General features: G+C 42.5%; 1 protein-coding gene across 2 annotated transcripts in view; it reads right to left on the bottom strand.

The window, feature by feature from the left end:
• LOC139753297 (uncharacterized) overlaps positions 1 to 21,429 on the bottom strand; it is a 138,768-nt gene that overhangs the window by 54,591 nt on the left and 62,748 nt on the right. Inside the window, exon 3 of one of the 2 annotated variants that reach the window (XM_071669588.1) lies at positions 18,008 to 18,073. The exons of the other annotated variant lie outside the window; for it this stretch is intronic. Coding sequence (XP_071525689.1) covers positions 18,008 to 18,073 — 66 coding nt within the window. The remainder of the gene's footprint in view (positions 1 to 18,007; positions 18,074 to 21,429) is intronic. 2 annotated transcript variants of the gene reach the window in all.

Here is a 21,429-nt window from a genome sequence, read left to right on the forward strand (position 1 = left end):
CTCGCAAACGCGGGAGACAGCGACAAAGTATAATAAAAAAAAAAAAATATATATATATAATAGATTGGGGAAGAGCAGTGTGGTTTCTGAAGTGGTAGAGGATGTGTGGATCAGGTGTTTGCTTTGAAGAATGTATGTGAGAAATACTTAGAAAAGCAAATGGATTTGTATGTAGCATTTATGGATCTGGAGAAGGCATATGATAGAGTTGATAGAGATGCTCTGTGGAAGGTATTAAGAATATATGGTGTGGGAGGAAAGTTGTTAGAAGCAGTGAAAAGTTTTTATCGAGGATGTAAGGCATGTATACGTGTAGGAAGAGAGGAAAGTGATTGGTTCTCAGTGAATGTAGGTTTGCGGCAGGGGTGTGTGATGTCTCCATGGTTGTTTAATTTGTTTATGGATGGGGTTGTTAGGGAGGTAAATGCAAGAGTTTTGGAAAGAGGGGCAAGTATGAAGTCTGTTGGGGATGAGAGAGCTTGGGAAGTGAGTCAGTTGTTGTTCGCTGATGATACAGCGCTGGTGGCTGATTCATGTGAGAAACTGCAGAAGCTGGTGACTGAGTTTGGTAAAGTGTGTGGTAGAAGAAAGTTAAGAGTAAATGTGAATAAGAGCAAGGTTATTAGGTACAGTAGGGGTGAAGGTCAAGTCAATTGGGAGGTGAGTTTGAATGGAGAAAAACTGGAGGAAGTGAAGTGTTTTAGATATCTGGGAGTGGATCTGGCAGCGGATGGAACCATGGAAGCGGAAGTGGATCATAGGGTGGGGGAGGGGGCGAAAATTCTGGGGGCCTTGAAGAATGTGTGGAAGTCGAGAACATTATCTCGGAAAGCAAAAATGGGTATGTTTGAAGGAATAGTGGTTCCAACAATGTTGTATGGTTGCGAGGCGTGGGCTATGGATAGAGTTGTGCGCAGGAGGATGGATGTGCTGGAAATGAGATGTTTGAGGACAATGTGTGGTGTGAGGTGGTTTGATCGAGTGAGTAACGTAAGGGTAAGAGAGATGTGTGGAAATAAAAAGAGCGTGGTTGAGAGCACAGAAGAGGGTGTTTTGAAGTGGTTTGGGCACATGGAGAGAATGAGTGAGGAAAGATTGACCAAGAGGATATATGTGTCGGAGGTGGAGGGAACGAGGAGAAGAGGGAGACCAAATTGGAGGTGGAAAGATGGAGTGAAAAAGATTTTGTATGATCGGGGCCTGAACATGCAGGAGGTTGAAAGGAGGGCAAGGAATAGAGTGAATTGGAGCGATGTGGTATACCGGGGTTGACGTGCTGTCAGTGGATTGAATCAAGGCATGTGAAGCGTCTGGGGTACACCATGGAAAGCTGTGTAGGTATGTATATTTGCGTGGGTGTACGTATGTATATACATGTGTATAGGGGGGGGTTGGGCCATTTCTTTCGTCTGTTTCCTTGCGCTACCTCGCAAACGCGGGAGACAGCGACAAAGTATAATAAAATAAAAAAAAAATAATATATATATATTCTTTTTTTTTTTTTTTTTTTTATACTTTGTCGCTGTCTCCCGCGTTTGCAAGGTAGCGCAAGGAAACAGACGAAAGAAATGGCCCAACCCCCCCCATACACATGTACATACACACGTCCACACACGCAAATATACATACCTACACAGCTTTCCATGGTTTACCCTAGACGCTTCACATGCCTTGATTCAATCCACTGACAGCACGTCAACCCCTGTATACCACATCGCTCCAATTCACTCTATTCCTTGCCCTCCTTTCACCCTCCTGCATGTTCAGGCCCCGATCACACAAAATCTTTTTCACTCCACCTTTCCACCTCCAATTTGGTCTTCCTCTTCTCTTCGTTCCCTCCACCTCCGACACATATATCCTCTTGGTCAATCTTTCCTCACTCATTCTCTCCATGTGCCCAAACCATTTCAAAACACCCTCTTCTGCTCTCTCAACCACTCTCTTTTTATTTCCACACATCTCTCTTACCCTCACGTTACTTACTCGATCAAACCACCTCACACCACACATTGTCCTCAAACATCTCATTTCCAGCACATCCATCCTCCTGCGCACAACTCTATCCATAGCCCACGCCTCGCAACCATACAACATTGTTGGAACCACTATTCCTTCAAACATACCCATTTTTGGAAGGAGGTAAATAAAGTGCGTAAGACAAGGGAGCAAATGGGAACTTCAGTGAAGGGGGCTAATGGGGAGGTGATAACAAGTAATGGTGATGTGAGAGGGAGATGGAGTGAGTATTTTGAAGGTTTGTTGAATGTGTTTGATGATAGAGTGGCAGATGTGGGGTGTCTTGGTTGAGGTGGTGTGCAAAGTGAGAGGGTTAGGGAAAATGATTTGATACATATAGAAGAGGTAGTAAAAGCTTTATGGAAGATGAAAGCCGGCAAAGCAACAGGTTTGGATGGCATTGCAGTGGAATTTATTAAAAAAGGGGATGACTGTATTGTTGACTGGTTAGTAAGGTTATTTAGTGTATGTATGATTCATGGTGAGGTGCCTTAGGATTGGCGGAACGCTTGCATAGTGCCATTGTACAAAGGCAAAGAGGATAAGAGTGAGTGCTCAAATTACAGAGGTATAAGTTTGTTGAGTATTCCTGGTAAATCATATGGGAGGGTATTGATTGAGAGGGTGAAGGCATGTACAGAGCATCAGATTGGGGAAGAGCAGTGTGGTTTCAGAAGTGGTAGAGGATGTGTGGATCAGGTGTTTGCTTTGAAGAATATATGTGAGAAATACTTAGAAAAACAAATGGATTTGTATATAGCATTTATGGATCTGGAGAAGGCATATGATAGAGTTGATAGAGATGCTCTGTGGAAGGTATTAAGAATATATGGTGTGGGAGGCAAGTTGTTAGAAGCAGTGAAAAGTTTTTTATCGAGGATGTAAGGCATGTGTACGTGTAGGAAGAGAGGAAAGTGATTGGTTCTCAGTGAATGTAGGTTTGCGGCAGGGGTGTGTGATGTCTCCATGGTTGTTTAATTTGTTTATGGATGGGGTTGTTAGGGAGGTGAATGCAAGAGTTTTGATAAGAAGGGAAAGTATGCAGTCTGATGTGGAAGAGAGAGCTTGAGAAGTGAGTCAGTTGTTGTTCGCTGATGATACAGCGCTGGTGGCTGATTCATGTAAGAAACTGCAGAAGCTGGTGACTGAGTTTGGTAAAGTGTGTGAAAGAAGAAAGTTAAGAGTAAATGTGAATAAGAGCAAGGTTATTAGGTACAGTAGGGTTGCGGGTCAAGTCAATTGGGAGGTAAGTTTGAATGGAGAAAAACTGGAGGAAGTGAAGTGTTTAAGATATCTGGGAGTAGATCTGGGAGCGGATGGAACCATGGAAGCGGAAGTGAATCATACGGTGGGGGAGGGGGCGATAATGCTGGAAGCCTTGAAGAATGTTTGGAAGTCGAGAACATTATCTCGGAAAGCAAAAATGGGTATGTTTGAAGGAATAGTGGTTCCAACAATGTTGTTTGGTTGCGAGGCGTGGGCTACTGGATAGAGTTGTGCGCAGGAGGGTAGATGTGCTGGAAATGAGATGTTTTAGGACAATATCTGGTGTGAGGTGGTTTGATCGAGTAAGTAATGTAAGGGTGAGAGAGATGTGTGGAAATAAAAAGTGTGTGGATGAGAGAGCAGAAGAGGGTGGTTTGAAATAGTTTGGTCACATGTAGAGAATGAGTGGGGAAAGATTGTCCAACAGGATATATGTGTCAGAGATGGAGGGAACGAGGAGGAGTGGGAGACCAAATTGGAGGTGGAAAGATGGAGTGAAAAAGATTTTCAGTGATCGGGGCCTGAACATGCAGGAGGGTGAAAGGCGTGCAAGGAATAGAGTGAATTGGAAAGATGTCGTATACCGGGAGTCGACGTGTTGTCAATGGATTGAACCAGGGCATGTGAGGCGTCTGGGGTAAAACATTCAAAGTGTGTGGGGCCTGGATGTGGAAAGGGAGCTGTGGTTTCGGTGCATTATTACATGACAGCTAGAGACTGAGTGTGAACGAATCGGGCCTTTGGTGTTTTTCCTAGCGCTACCTCGCACACATGAGAGGAGAGGGGGTTGTTATTCCATGTGGCGAGGTGGCGATGGGAACAAATAAAGGCAGACAGTATGAATTATGTACATGTGTATATATGTATATGTCTGTGTGTGTATATATATGTGTACATTGAGATGTATAGGTATGTATATTATGCATGTGTGGACATGTATGTATATACATTTGTATGTGGGCGGGTTGGGCCATTCTTTCGTCTGTTTCCTTGCGCAACCTCGCTAACGCGGGAGACAGCGATAAAGCAAAATAAAAAATTTAAAAAAAAATATAATAATAATATATATATATATGTACAGATATATATATATATATATATATATATATATATATATATATATATATATATATATATATATATATATATATATATATTTTTTTTTTTTTTGCTTTGTCGCTGTCTCCCGCATTTGCGAGGTAGCGCAAGGAAACAGACGAAAGAAAATGGACCAACCCACCCCCATACACATGTATATACATACGTCCACACACGCAAATATACATACCTACACAGCTTTCCATGGTTTACCCCAGACGCTTCACATGCCTTGATTCAATCCACTGACAGCATGTCAACCCCGGTATACTACATAGCTCCAATTCACTCTATTCCTTGCCCTCCTTTCACCCTCCTGCATGTTCAGGCCCCGATCACACAAAATCTTTTTCACTCCATCTTTCCACCTCCAATTTGGTCTCCCTCTTCTCCTCGTTCCCTCCACCTCCGACACATATATCCTCTCTGTCAATCTTTCCTCACTCATTCTCTCCATGTGACCAAACCATTTCAAAACACCCTCTTCTGCTCTCTCAACCACGCTCTTTTTATTTCCACACATCTCTCTTACCCTTACGTTACTTACTCGATCAAACCACCTCACACCACACATTGTCCTCAAACATCTCATTTCCAGCACATCCATCCTCCTGCGCACAACTCTATCCATAGCCCACTCCTCGCAACCATACAACATTGTTGGAACCACTACTTCCTTCAAACATACCCATTTTTGCTTTCCGAGATAATGTTCTCGACTTCCACACATTCTTCAAGGCTCTCAGAATTTTCGCCCCCTCCCCCACCCTATGATCCACTTCCGCTTCCATGATTCCATCGGCTTCCAGATCCACTCCCAGATATCTAAAACACTTCACTTCCTCCAGTTTTTCTCCATTCAAACTCACCTCCCAATTGACTTGACCCCCAACCCTACTGTACCTAATAACCTTGCTCTTATTCACATTTACTCTTAACTTTCTACTTTCACACAATTTACCAAACTCAGTCACCAGCTTCTGCAGTTTCTCACATGAATCAGCCACCAGCGCTGTATCATCAGCGAACAACAACTGACTCACTTCCCAAGCTCTCTCATCCCCAACAGACTTCATACTTGCCCCTCTTTCCAAAACTCTTGCATTCACCTCCCTAACAACCACATCCATAAACAAATTAAACAACCATGGAGACATCACACACCCCTGCCGCAAACCTACATTCACTGACAACCAATCACTTTCCTCTCTTCCTACACGTACACATGCCTTACATCCTCGATAAAAACTTTTCACTGCTTCTAACAACTTGCCTCCCACACCATATATTCTTAATACCTTCCACAGAGCATCTCTATCAACTCTATCATATGCCTTCTCCAGATCCATAAATGCTACATACAAATCCATTTGCTTTTCTAAGTATTTCTCACATACATTCTTCAAAGCAAACACCTGATCCACACATCCTCTACCACTTCTGAAATCACACTGCTCTTCCCCAATCTGATGCTCTGTACATGCCTTCACCCTCTCAATCAATACCCTCCCATACAATTTGCCAGGAATACTCAACAAACTTATACCTCTGTAATTTGAGCACTCACTCTTATCCCCTTTGCCTTTGTACAATGGCACTATGCACGCATTCCGCCAATCCTCAGGCACCTCACCATGAGTCATACATACATTAAATAACCTTACCAACCAGTCAACAATACAGTCACCCCCTTTTTTAATAAATTCCACTGCAATACCATCCAAACCTGCTGCCTTGCCGGCTTTCATCTTCCGCAAAGCTTTTACTACCTCTTCTCTGTTTACCAAATCATTTTCCCTAACCCTCGCACTTTGCACACCATCTCGACCAAAACACCCTATATCTGCCACTCTATCATCAAACACATTCAACAAACCTTCAAAATACTCACTCCATCTCCTTCTCCCATCACCACTACTTGTTATCACCTCCCCATTTGCGCCCTTCACTGAAGTTCCCATTTGCTCCCTTGTCTTACGCACTTTATTTACCTCCTTCCAGAACATCTTTTTATTCTCCCTAAAATTTAATGATACTCTCTAAACCGAACTCTCATTTGCCCTTTTTTTCACCTCTTGCACCTTTCTCTTGACCTCTTGTCTCTTTCTTTTATACGTCTCCCACTCAATTTCATTTTTTCCCTGCAAAAATCGTCCAAATGCCTCTCTCTTCTCTTCCACTAATACTCTTACTTCTTCATCCCACCATTCACTACCCTTTCTAATCAACCCACCTCCCACTCTTCTCATGCCACAAGCATCTTTTGCGTAATCCATCACTGATTCCCTAAATACATCCCATTCCTCCCCCACTCCCCTTACTTCCATTGTTCTCACCTTTTTCCATTCTGTACTCAGTCTCTCCTGGTACTTCCTCACACAAGTCTCCTTCCCAAGCTCACTTACTCTCACCACCCTCTTCACCCCAACATTCACTCTTCTTTTATGGAAACCCATACAAATCTTCACCTTAGCCTCCACAAGATAATGATCAGACATCCCTCCAGTTGCACCTCTCAGCACATTAACATCCAAAAGTCTCTCTTTCGCGCGCCTGTCAATTAACACGTAATCCAATAACGCTCTCTGGCCATCTCTCCTACTTACATAAGTATACTTATGTATATCTCGCTTTTTAAACCAGGTATTCCCAATCATCAGTCCTTTTTCGGCACATAAATCTACAAGCTCTTCACCATTTCCATTTACAACACTGAATACCCCATGTATACCAATTATTCCCTCAACTGCCACATTACTCACCTTTGCATTCAAATCACCCAACACTATAACCCGGTCTCGTGCATCAAAACCACTAACACACTCATTCAGCTGCTCCCAAAACACTTGCCTCTCATGATCTTTCTTCTCATGCCCAGGTGCATATGCACCAATAATCACCCATCTCTCTCCATCAACTTTCAGTTTTACCCATATTAATCGAGAATTTACTTTCTTACATTCTATCACATACTTCCACAACTCCTGTTTCAAGAGTACTGCTACTCCTTCCCTTGCTCTTGTCCTCTCACTAACCCCTGACTTTACTCCCAAGACATTCCCAAACCACTCTTCCCCTTTACCCTTGAGCTTCGTTTCACTCAGAGCCAAAACATCTAGGTTCCATTCCTCAAACATACTACCTATCTCTCCTTTTTCCACATCTTGGTTACATCCACACACATTTAGTCACCCCAATCTGAGCCTTCGAGGAGGATGAGCACTCCTCGCGTGACTCCTTCTTCTGTTTCCCATTTTAGAAAGTTAAAAAAATACAAGGTTTGGATGGTATTGCAGTGGAATTTATTAAAAAGGGGGTGACTGAATTATTGACTGGTTGGTAAGGTTATTTAATGTATGTATGACTCATGGTGAGGTGCCTGAGGATTGGCGGAATGCGTGCATAGTGCCATTGTACAAAGGCAAAGGGGATAAGAGTGAGTGCTCAAATTACAGAGGTATAAGTTTGTTGAGTATTCCTGGTAAATCATATGGGAGGGTATTGATTGAGAGGGTGAAGGCATGTACAGAGCATCAGATTGGGGAAGAGCAGTGTGGTTTCAGAAGTGGTAGAGGATGTGTGGATCAGGTGTTTGCTTTGAAGAATGTATGTGAGAAATACTTAGAAAAGCAAATGGATTTGTATGTAGCATTTATGGATCTGGCGAAGGCATATGACAGAGTTGATAGAGATGCTCTGTGGAAGGTATTAAGAATATATGGTGTGGGAGGCAAGTTGTCAGAAGCAGTGAAAAGTTTTTATCGAGGATGTAAGGCATGTGTACGTGTAGGAAGAGAGGAAAGTGATTGGTTCTCAGTGAATGTAGGTTTGCGGCAGGGGTGTGTGATGTCTCCATGGTTGTTTAATTTGTTTATGGATGGGGATTTTAGGGATGTGAATGCAAGAGTTTTGGAAAGAGGGGCAAGTATGAAGTCTGTTGGGGATGAGAGAGCTTGGGAAGTGAGTCAGTTGTTGTTTGCTGATGATACAGCGCTGGTGGCTGATTCATGTGAGAAGCTGCAGAAGCTGGTGACTGAGTTTGGTAAAGTGTGTGAAAGAAGAAAGTTAAGAGTAAATGTGAATAAGAGCAAGGTAATTAGGTACAGTAGGGTTGAGGGTCAAGTCAATTGGGAGGTAAGTTTGAATGGAGAAAAACTGGAGGAAGTAAAGTGTTTTAGATATCTGGGAGTGGATCTGGCAGCGGATGGAACCATGGAAGTGGAAGTGGATCATAGGGTGGGGGAGGGGGCGAAAATTCTGGGAGCCTTGAAGAATGTGTGGAAGTCGAGAACATTATCTCGGAAAGCAAAAATGGGTATGTTTGAAGGATTAGTGGTTCCAACAATGTTGTATGGTTGCGAGGCGTGGGCTATGGATAGAGTTGTGCACAGGAGGATGGATGTGCTGGAAATGAGATGTTTAAGGACAATTTGTGGTGTGAGGTGGTTTGATCGAGTAAGTAACGTGAGGGTAAGAGAGAAGTGTGGAAATAAAAAGAGCGTGGTTGAGAGAGCAGAAGAGGGTGTTTTGAAATGGTTTGGGCACATGGAGAGAATGAGTGAGGAAAGATTGACCAAGAGGATATATGTGTCGGAGGTGGAGGGAACGAGGAGAAGTGGGAGACCAAATTGGAGGTGGAAAGATGGAGTGAAAAAGATTTTGTGTGATCGGGGCCTGAACATGCAGGAGGGTGAAAGGAGGGCAAGGAATAGAGTGAATTGGATCGATGTGGTATACCGGGGTTGACGTGCTGTCAGTGGGTTGAATCAGGGCATGTGAAGCGTCTGGGGTAAACCATGGAAAGCTGTGTAGGTATGTATATTTGCGTGTGTGGACGTATGTATATACATGTGTATGGGGGATGGTTGGGCCATTTCTTTCGTCTGTTTCCTTGCGCTACCTCGCAAACGCGGGAGACAGCAGGCAACTGGAGGGATGTCTGATCATTATCTTGTGGAGGCTAAGGTGAAGATTTGTATGGGTTTTCAGATAAGAAGAGTGAATGTTGCAACGAGAAGAGGGTGGTGAGAGTAAGTGAGCTTGGGAAGGAGACTTGTGTGAGGAAGTACCAGGAGAGACTGAGTACAGAATGGAAAAAGGTGAGAACAATGGAAGTAAGGGGAGTGGGGGAGGAATGGGATGTATTTAGGGAATCAGTGATGGATTGCGCAAAAGATGCTTGTGGCATGAGAAGAGTGGGAGGTGGGTTGATTAGAAAGGGTAGTGAGTGGTGGGATGAAGAAGTAAGATTATTAGTGAAAGAGAAGAGAGAGGCATTTGGACGATTTTTGCAGGGAAAAAATGCAATTGAGTGGGAGATGTATAAAAGAAAGAGACAGGAGGTCAAGAGAAAGATGCAAGAGGTGAAAAAGAGGGCAAATGAGAGTTGGGGTGAGAGAGTATCATTAAATTTCAGGGAGAATAAAAAGATGTTCTGGAAGGAGGTAAATAAAGTGCATAAGACAAGGGAGCAAATGGGAACTTCAGTGAAGGGCACAAATGGGGAGGTGATAACAAGTAGTGGTGATGTGAGAAGGAGATGGAGTGAGTATTTTGAAGGTTTGTTGAATGTGTTTGATGATAGAGTGGCAGATATAGGGTGTTTTGGTCAACGTGGTGTGCAAAGTGAGAGGGTTAGGGAAAATGATTTGGTAAACAGAGAAGAGGTAGTAAAAGCTTTGCGGAAGATGAAAGCCGGCAAGGCAGCAGGTTTGGATGGTATTGCAGTGGAATTTATTAAAAAAGGGGGTGACTGTATAATTGACTGGTTGGTAAGGTTATTTAATGTATGTATGAATCATGGTGAGGTGCCTGAGGATTGGCGGAATGCGTGCATAGTGCCATTGTACAAAGGCAAAGGGGATAAGAGTGAGTGCACAAATTACAGAGGTATAAGTTTGTTGAGTATTCCTGGTAAATTATATGGGAGGGTATTGATTGAGAGGGTGAAGGCATGTACAGAGCATCAGATTGGGGAAGAGCAGTGTGGTTTCAGAAGTGGTAGAGGATGTGTGGATCAGGTGTTTGCTTTGAAGAATGTATATGAGAAATACTTAGAAAAGCAAATGGATTTGTATGTAGCATTTATGGATCTGGAGAAGGCATATGATAGAGTTGATAGAGATGCTCTGTGGAAGGTATTAAGAATATATGGTGTGGGAGGCAAGTTGTTAGAAGCAGTGAAAAGTTTTCATCGAGGATGTAAGGCATGTGTACGTGTAGGAAGAGAGGAAAGTGATTGGTTCTCAGTGAATGTAGGTTTGTGGCAGGGGTGTGTGATGTCTCCATGGTTGTTTAATTTGTTTATGGATGGGGTTGTTAGGGAGGTGAATGCATGAGTTTTGGAAAGAGGGGCAAGTATGAAGTCTGTTGGGGATGAGAGAGCTTGGGAAGTGAGTCAATTCTTGTTCGCTGATGATACAGCGTTGGTGGCTGATTCATGTGAGAAACTGCAGAAGCTGGTGACTGAGTTTGGTAAAGTGTGTGAAAGAAGAAAGTTAAGAGTAAATGTGAATAAGAGCAAGGTAATTAGGTACAGAAGGGTTGAGGGTCAAGTCAATTGGGAGGTAAGTTTGAATGGAGAAAAACTGGAGGAAGTAAAGCGTTTTAGATATCTGGGAGTGGATCTGGCAGCGGACGGAACCATGGAAGCGGAAGTGGATCATAGGGTGGGGGAGGGGGCGAAAATCCTGGGAGCCTCAAAGAATGTGTGGAAGTCGAGAACATTATCTCGGAAAGCAAAAATGGGTATGTTTGAAGGAATAGTGGTTCCAACAATGTTGTATGGTTGCGAGGCGTGGGCTATGGATAGAGTTGTGCGCAGGAGGATGGATGTGCTGGAAATGAGATGTTTGAGGACAATGTGTGGTGTGAGGTGGTTTGATCGAGTAAGTAACGTAAGGGTAAGAGAGATGTGTGGAAATAAAAAGAGCGTGGTTGAGAGAGCAGAAGAGGGTGTTTTGAAATGGTTTGGGCACATGGAGAGAATGAGTCAGGAAAGATTGACCGAGAGGATATATGTGTCAGAGGTGGAGGGAACGAGGAGAAGTGTTAGACCAAATTGGAGGTGGAAAGATGGAGTGAAAAAGATTTTGTGTGATCGGGGCCTGAACATGCAGGAGGGTGAAAGGAGGGCAAGGAATAGAGTGAATTGGAGCGATGTGGTATACCAGGGTTGACATGCTGTCAGTGGATTGAATCAAGGCATGTGAAGCGTCTGGGGTAAACCATGGGAAGCTGTGTAGGTATGTATATTTGCGTGTGTGGATGTATGTATATACATGTGTATGGGGGTGGGTTGGGCCATTTCTTTCGTCTGTTTCCTTGCGCTACCTCGCACACGCGGGAGACAGCGACAAAGCAAAAAAAAAAAAAAATACATATATATATATATATATATATATATATATATATATATATATATATATATATATATATATATATATATATTTCTTTTTTATCCCTGGGGATAGGGGATTAAGAATACTTCCCACGTATTCCCAGCGTGTCGTAGAAGGCGACTAATAGGGGAGGGAGCGGGGGGCTGGAAATCCTCCCTCTCTTTTTTTTTTTTAATTTTCTAAAAGAAGGAACAGAGGGGGCCAGGTGAGGATATTCCAAAAAAGGCCCAGTCCTCTGTTCTTAACGCTACCTCGCTAACGCGGGAAATGGCGAATAGTTTAAAGGAAGAAAGACAGAATATTTCTTTTTCTTATACTTTATCGCTGTCTCCTGCGTTAGCGAGGTAGCGCAAGGAAACAGACAAAAGAATGGCCCAACACACCCACATACACATGCATATACACACACATCCACACATGCACATATACATACCTATACATCTCAACGTATACATATATATACACACAGACATATACATATATACACATGTACATAATTCATACTGTCTGCCCTTATTCATTCCCTTCGCCAACCCACCACTCATGAAATAAGAACCCCCCATCCCCCCATGTGCGCGAGGTAGCGCTAGGAAAAGACAATAAAGGCCACATTCCTTCACACTCAGTCTCTAACTGTCAAGTATAATGCTCAAAAACCACAGCTCCCTTTCCACATCCAGGCCCCACATAACTTTCCATGGTTTACCCCAGATGCTTCACATGCGTTGGTTCAATCCATTGACAGCACATCAACCCCAGTATAACACATCGTTCCAATTCACTCTATTCCTTGCACACCTTTCACCCTCCTACATGTTTAAGCCCCAATCACTCAGAATCTTTTTCACTCCATCCTTCCACCTCCAATTTGGTCTCCCACTTCTCCTCATTCCCCCCACCTCTGACACATATATCCTCTTTGTCAATCTTTCCTCATTCATTCTCTCCATGTGCCCAAACAATTTCAAAACACCCTCTTCTGCTTTCTCAACCACACTCTTTTTACCACCAAACATCTCTCTTACCCTTTCATTACTTATCCGATCAAACCACCTCACACCACATATTGTCCTCAAACATCTCATTTCCAGCACATCTAGCCTCCTCCGCACAAATCTATCAATAGCCCAAGCCTCGCAACTATATATCATTGTTGGAACCACTATTCCTTCAAACATTCCCAGTTTTGCTTTCCAAGATAACGTTCTTGACTTCCACATATTTTTCAACGCTCCAAGAAGTTTCACCCCCTCCCCCACCCTATAATTCACTTCCGCTTCCATGGTTCCATCCGCTGCCAAATCCACTCCCAGATATCTAAAACACTTCACTTTCTCCAGTTTTTCTCCATTCAAACTCACCTCCCAATTGACTTGTCCCTTAACCCTACTGTACCTATTAACCTTCCTCTTATTCACATTTACTCTCAGCTTTCTTCTTCCACACACTTTACCAAACTCAGTCACCAGCTTCTGCAGTTTCTTACCCGAATCAGCCACCAGCGCTGTATCATCAGCAAACAACAACTCACTTACTTCCCAAGCTCTCTCATCCACATACTTGCCCCTCTTTCCCAAACTCTTTCAATTATCTCCCTAACAACCCCATCCATAAACAAATTAAACAACCATGAAGACATCACACACCCCTGCTGCAAACCAACATTCAATGAAAACCAATCATTTTCCTCTCTTCCTACATGCACACATGCCTTACATCCTCAATAAAAACTTTTCACTGCTTCTAACAACTTGCCTCCCGCACCATATATTCTTAATACCTTCCACAGAGTATCTCTGTCATCTCTATCATATGCCTTCTCCAGATCCATAAATGGTACATACAAATCCATTTGCTTTTCTAAATATTTCTCACACACATTCTTCAAAGCAAACACCTGATCCACACATCCTCTACCACTTCTGAAACCACACTGCTCTTCCCCAATCTGATGCTCTGTACATGCCTTCACCCTCTCAATCAATACCCTACCATATAATTTCCCAAGAATACTCAACAAACTTTTACCTCTGTAATTTGAGCACTCTCTTATCCCCTTTGCTTTTGTACAATGGCACTATGCAAGCATTCCTCCAATCCTCAGGCACCTCACCATGAGTCATACATACATTAAATAACCTTACCAACCAGTCAACAATACAGTCACCCCCTTTTTTAATAAATTCCACTGCAATACCATCCAAACCCGCTGCCTTGCCGGCTTTCATCTTCCGCAGAGCTTTTACTACGTCTTCTCTGTTTACCAAATCATTCTCCCTAACCCTCTCACTTTGCACACCACCTCGACCAAAACACCCTATATCTGCCACTCTATCATCATACACATTCAACAAACCTTCAAAATACTCACTCCAACTCCTTCTTACATCACCACTGCTTGTTATCACCTCCCCATTAGCCCCCTTCATTGATGTTCCCATTTGTTCCCTTGCCTTATGCACTTTATTTACCTCCTTCCAAAACATCTTTTTATTCTCCCTAAAATTTAATGATACGCTCTCACCCCAACTCTCATTTGCCCTCTTTTTCGCCTCTTGCACTTTTCTCTTGACCTCCTGCGATCACATATGATAATAAATTCTTTTTTATATATGTATGTCATTATCATTTATCATACTTAATCACTGTTCCCTTCATCAGCAAGGCAGTGCCAGGAAACAGACGAAGAATGGTCCATCTACTCATATACACATATTTATTTATATTTATATATACCTTTTGCTTTGTCGCTGTCTCCCGCGTTAGCGAGGTAGCGCAAGGAAACAGGCGAAAGAATGGTCCAACCCTCCCAGACACACATGTATGTACATACACATCCACACACGCAAATATACATACCTATACATCTCAATGTACACATATATATACACACACAGACATATACATATATACACATGTACATAATTCATACTGTCTGCCTTTATTTATTCCCATCACCATCCTCGCCACACATGGAATAACAACCCCCTCCCCCCTCATGTGTGCAAGGTAGCGCTAGGAAAAGACAACAAAGGCCACATTCGTTCACACTCAGTCTCTAGCTGTCATGTTATAATACACCGAAACCACAGCTCCCTTTCCACATCCAGGCCCCACACAACTTTCCATGGTTTACCCCAGACGCTTCACATGCCCTGGTTCAATCCATTGACAGCACGTCGACCCCGGTATACCACATCGTTCCAATTCACTCTATTCCTTGCACCCCTTTCACCCTCCTGCATGTTCAGACCCCGATCACTCAAAATCTTTTTCACTCCATCCTTCCACTGAAAAATTTGGTCTCCCACTTCTCCTTGTTCCCTCCACCTTTGACACATATATTCTCTTGGTCAATCTTTCCTCACTCATTCTCTCCATGTACCCAAACCATTTCAAAACACCCTCTTCTGCTCTCTCAACCACACTCTTTTTATTTCCACACATCTCTCTTACCCTTACATTACTTACTCGATCAAACCACCTCACACCACATATTGTCCTCAAACATCTCATTTCCAGCACATCCACCCTCCTGCACACAACTCTATCCATAGCCCATGCCTCGCAACCATACAAAATTGTTGGAACCACTATTCCTTCAAACATACCCATTTTTGCTTTCCGAGATAATGTTCTCACCTTCCAAACATTCTTCAAGGCTCCCAGAATTTTTACCCCCTCCCCCACCCTATGATTCACTTCCGCTTCCATGGTTCCATCCGCTGCCAGATCCAGTGGATGTATGTATACATAAACGCCCATATACATACATATACATATCAACATATACATACATATACATACAAAGACATATATACACATGTACATATTCTTACTTGCTTGCTTTCATCCATTCCTGGCACTACCCCGTCCCACAGGAAACAGCATCGTTACCCCCTGCTTCAGCGGGGTAGCGCCAGGAAAACAGACAAAAAAGGCCACATCTGTCCACACTCAAGCTCTAACTGTCATGTGTAATGCACCAAAACCACAACTCTCTATATACATCCAGGCCCCACAGGCCTTTCCATGGTTTACCCTTGATGTTTCACATGCCCTGGTTCAGTCCAACGATAGCATGTCGACCCCAGTATACCAAATCTTTCGAATTCTCATTTTCTCCATATGTCCATATGTTGGATGGTATGAAAGCCTTCTATAGAGGAGAAAATTCATGTGTAAGAGTAGCATATGGAGAGCTGAGAGAAACCTCCAGTATACATGTGAGTGTGAACCTTAGCTGTATGAATTCATCATAGCTTTCTACCTTAAGCATGAATGGAGTCATAAGAGAGATGAAAGCAAAGTTAGGGAAAGGGGATGCAGAGATGGAATGTGGTGGTGAGGTCCTTTTTGCTAAGAGTGAAGTTGCAGAAGTTTGTGTGTGTTTCATGTGTAAGCAGAGGCAACTGAACGTAAATGCAAATAAAAGTAAAATAATGGTGTTTGAAAGGAAACACAGTGAAGATATAAATTTTGCATAAACCTACAGAGTGAGAGAAGGAACTGCACTAAACTGTCTTATAGATACAGGGACAAAAAGACTGAAACAGGTGACAGAATTTGAGTATTAGGAAACTCTCCCATGTAAGTTTAGTGATACGGAAGGAGAGGTAAGGGAGTGAGCAGTACACGGTAAAAGAGTCATTGGGTCCCTTAACAGAATATTAAAGGGAAGAGGTATAAATATGGAAGGAAAGAAAGGATTATGGGACAACATATTCCTCCCAATCCTGAAATATGCATCCAAAACATAACAAAGAATGAGTCACATACATCATGAATCTTGGCTGTAGAAATAAGCTATCTGAGAGGAGCATGTGGTACAACTAGATGGAATGAAGAAAGAAATGATGGGATGTATGAGTGTTGGTATGGCATGGAATGCAAAAGGACTAAAGTGTGCAGTGGTAAAGTGGGTGAAATGTAATACTTTGAGGTGATTAGGGCAAGTGGAAAGAATGCAAAATAGGGAGTTCATAAGGAACCTATGATATTTACAATTAAAGGGATTGGTGTAAGAAGAGCATCACGTGTGACAGAGGGAAATAGAATGAATGAGTGCTGGTGGGAGAGAAATGGTGGAAGAATGTGAGGAATAGTGTAAGCAGGGGAGGCATGTAAGGAGAGAGAGAAGAGGAGACTTCTATCGTGGCCACTCCCTTGATGAGAGTTCCTAGAGGGAACGGGCATCAAAAACACAGATAGATACATGGATGACTGGATTTAGCATAAATATATTATTAGTGTATACAATAACAGAGAAAAAGCATATATGAACAAATCTAAAAAAGAAAACAATGAAAAAATCACAACTTAATACTGTTAGCAAACATGCACAGGCCAGGCATCACTTGCTGCTGCACCCCAAGTGTGCCTTGTGGATAATAGACAGGCCCCCAGAGTTACAGGTCAAGATTACAGACACCTAAGTAGCACTAGCAACCTCGTCATTCTTATCTTATATCCCAGACTCTTTTTATATGAGATAACCACTGTTACGGCAGGTTTCTTAGCCTGTGCCATTTAAAGTTATTACGAAAAACTCAATTCTTATCCCTTTTAAACAGATATTGTACTTCTCTTTAAAAATGTTTACATAAGACTGCTTCTTTCATACTTCTAGCATTTCAGCATCTTCTTTTCTAAGAGAAAGAATTACCCTATGAAGTAAATGAAATCCTGTGTGATGGCCATGTGCAATATCTAAAAATGCCATATACCCGTTATTCCAATTCTGAAAGTCTTACAGTATTTTCAATCACATTTTAAGTATCCGTGTCACTTTTCATGCACAAATCAGAATTTTCTAAATTCTATATGCCAACATTTATGCAACTTCCTATAATCAATTTTACAAGGTTTTTAAAGAACAATGTTTAGCAAGTCTGGGCCTCTGGACAACAAAAGTCAGACCAAAGGATACTAATGCGATTTACACTCTAAAATTCTCCTATTTGTCATTCCTTTATCCAACATATACAGAAATAATGATACTTTCCTACCAATATTCGATATCATTACCTTGAAGCTAATTTACTAGATTTTGTGCATACTGAAATTCATATGTAACAACATTTTCACAGCATTACCTAGTCTTCTTGTTAGACAAACCTTGCAATACATTCATAAAAAAGGAAAACACTTGATCCCTGCACATGTAACAGATCATTTCATACTACCACAATAGTAATACTGTATAAAGAAAAGTATCACCTTACCACCCATTTCCCCATAATAGTTGAAAGAAGGCAAAACCACTTCTCTCTCAGGCATTCCAGTACGTTCTGTAAAGGTATGAAGGCTTATCTTAATATGTCATTCAGAATACCTTTACCTCTGGTGCAAAAGCAGTAATCTACAAAAAAATTTCTTAATCAACTAAGCATTACATACTCTTAATTAATTTGTATGTAGCATTTATGGATCTGGAGAAGGCATATGATAGAGTTGATAGAGATGCTCTGTGGAAGGTATTAAGAATATATGGTGTGGGAGGCAAGTTGTTAGAAGCAGTGAAAAGTTTTTATCGAGGATGTAAGGCATGTGTACGTGTAGGAAGAGAGGAAAGTGATTGGTTCTCAGTGAATGTAGGTTTGCGGCAGGGTGTGTGATGTCTCCATGGTTGTTTAATTTGTTTATGGATGGGGTTGTTAGGGAGGTGAATGCAAGAGTTTTGGAAAGAGGGGCAAGTATGAAGTCTGTTGGGGATAAGAGAGCTTGGGAAGTGAGTCAGTTGCTGTTCGCTGATGATACAGCGCTGGTGGCTGATTCATGTGAGAAACTGCAGAAGCTGGTGACTGAGTTTGGTAAAGTGTGTGAAAGAAGAAAGTTAAGAGTAAATGTGAATAAGAGCAAGGTTATTAGGTACAGAAGGGTTGAGGGTCAAGTCAATTGGGAGGTGAGTTTGAATGGAGAAAAACTGGAGGAAGTGAAGTGTTTTAGATATCTGGGAGTGGATCTGGCAGCGGATGGAACCATGGAAGCGGAAGTGGATCATAGGGTGGGGGAGGGGGCGAAAATTCTGGGAGCCTTGAAGAATGTGTGGAAGTCGAGAACATTATCTCGGAAAGCAAAAATGGGTATGTTTGAAGGAATAATGGTTCCAACAATGTTGTATGGTTGCGAGGCGTGGGCTATGGATAGAGTTGTGCGCAGGAGGATGGATGTGCTGGAAATGAGATGTTTGAGGACAATGTGTGGTGTGAGGTGGTTTGATCGAGTAAGTAACGTAAGGGTAAGAGAGATGTGTGGAAATAAAAAGAGCGTGGTTGAGAGAGCAGAAGAGGGTGTTTTGAAATGGTTTGGGCACATGGAGAGAATGAGTGAGGAAAGATTGACCAAAAGGATATATGTGTTGGAGGTGGAGGGAACGAGGAGAAGAGGGAGACCAAACTGGAGGTGGAAAGATGGAGTGAAAAAGATTTTGTGTGATCAGGGCCTGAACATGCAGGAGGGTGAAAGGAGGGCAAGGAATAGAGTGAATTGGAGGGATGTGGTATACCGGGGTTGACGTGCTGTCAGTGGATTGAATCAAGGCATGTGAAGCGTCTGGGGTAAACCATGGAAAGCTGTGTAGGTATGTATATTTGCGTGTGTGGACGTATGTATATACATGTGTATGGGGGTGGGTTGGGCCATTTCTTTCGTCTGTTTCCTTGCGCTACCTTGCAAACGCGGGAGACAGCGGCAAAAAAAAAAAAAAAAAAAAAAAAATATGTATATGTATATGTTAGAAGCAGTGAAAAGTTTTTATCGAGGATGTAAGGCATGTGTACGTGTAGGAAGAGAGGAAAGTGATTGGTTCTCAGTAAATGTAGGTTTGCGGCAGGGGTGTGTGATGTCTCCATGGTTGTTTAATTTGTTTATGGATGGGGTTGTTAGGGAGGTAAATGCAAGAGTTTTGGAAAGAGGGGCAAGTATGAAGTCTGTTGGGGATGAGAGAGCTTGGGAAGTGAGTCAGTTGTTGTTCGCTGATGATACGGCGCTGGTGGCTGATTCATGTGAGAAACTGCAGAAGCTGGTGACTGAGTTTGGAAAAGTGTGTGGAAGAAGAAAGTTAAGAGTAAATGTGAATAAGAGCAAGGTTATTAGGTACAGTAGGGTTGAGGGTCAAGTCAATTGGGAGGTGAGTTTGAATGGAGAAAAACTGGAGGAAGTGAAGTGTTTTAGATATCTGGGAGTGGATCTGGCAGCGGATGGAACCATGGAAGCGGAAGTGGATCATAGGGTGGGGGAGGGGGCGAAAATCCTTGGGGCCTTGAAGAATGTGTGGAAGTCGAGAACATTATCTCGGAAAGCAAAAATGGGTATGTTTGAAGGAATAGTGGTTCCAACAATGTTGTATGGTTGCGAGGCGTGGGCTATGGATAGAGTTGTGCGCAGGAGGGTGGATGTGCTGGAAATGAGATGTTTGAGGACAATGTGTGGTGTGAGGTGGTTTGATCGAGTGAGTAACGTAAGGGTAAGAGAGATGTGTGGAAATAAAAAGAGCGTGGTTGAGAGAGCAGAAGAGGGTGTTTTGAAGTGGTTTGGGCACATGGAGAGGATGAGTGAGGAAAGATTGACCAAGAGGATATATGTGTCGGAGGTGGAGGGAACTAGGAGAAGAGGGAGACCAAATTGGAGGTGGAAAGATGGAGTGAAAAAGATTTTGTGTGATCGGGGCCTGAACATGCAGGAGGGTGAAAGGAGGGCAAGGAATAGAGTGAATTGGAGCGATGTGGTATACCGGGGTTGACGTGCTGTCAGTGGATTGAAGCAAGGCATGTGAAGCGTCTGGGGTAAACCATGGAAAGCTGTGTAGGTATGTATATTTGCGTGTGTGGACGTATGTATATACATGTGTATGGGGGGGGGTTTGGCCATTTCTTTCGTCTGTTTCCTTGCGCTACCTCGCAAACGCGGGAGACAGCGACAAAGTATAATAAAAAAAAAAATATATATATATATATATATACATATATCTGTTTCCTTGCGCTACCTCGCAAACGCGGGAGACAGCAACAAAAAAAAAAAAAAAAATATATATATATATATATATATATATATATATATATATATATATATATATATATATATATATGTATGTATTGATTGAGAGGGTGAAGGCATGTACAAAGCATCAGATTGGGGAAGAGCAGTGTGGTTTCAGAAGTGGTAGAGGATGTGTGGATCAGGTGTTTGCTTTGAAGAATGTTTGTGAGAAATACTTAGAAAAGCAAATGGATTTGTATGTAGCATTTATGGATCTGGAGAAGGCATATGATAGAGTTGATAGAGATGCTCTGTGGAAGGTATTAAGAATATATGGTGTGGGAGGCAAGTTGTTAGAAGCAGTGAAAAGTTTTTATCGAGGATGTAAGGCATGTGTACGTGTAGGAAGAGAGGAAAGTGATTGGTTCTCAGTGAATGTAGGTTTGCGGCAGGGGTGTGTGATGTCTCCATGGTTGTTTAATTTATTTATGGATGGGGTTGTTAGGGAGGTGAATGCAAGAGTTTTGGAAAGAGGGGCAAGTATGAAGTCTGTTGGGGATGAGAGAGCTTGGGAAGTGAGTCAGTTGTTGTTCGCAGATGATACAGCGCTGGTGGCTGATTCATGTGAGAAACTGCAGAAGCTGGTGACTGAGTTTGGTAAAGTGTG

The sequence above is a fragment of the Panulirus ornatus genome, chromosome 2 (assembly GCF_036320965.1).
Source record: "Panulirus ornatus isolate Po-2019 chromosome 2, ASM3632096v1, whole genome shotgun sequence".
In the NCBI taxonomy this organism is placed as follows: Eukaryota; Metazoa; Arthropoda; class Malacostraca; order Decapoda; family Palinuridae; genus Panulirus; species Panulirus ornatus.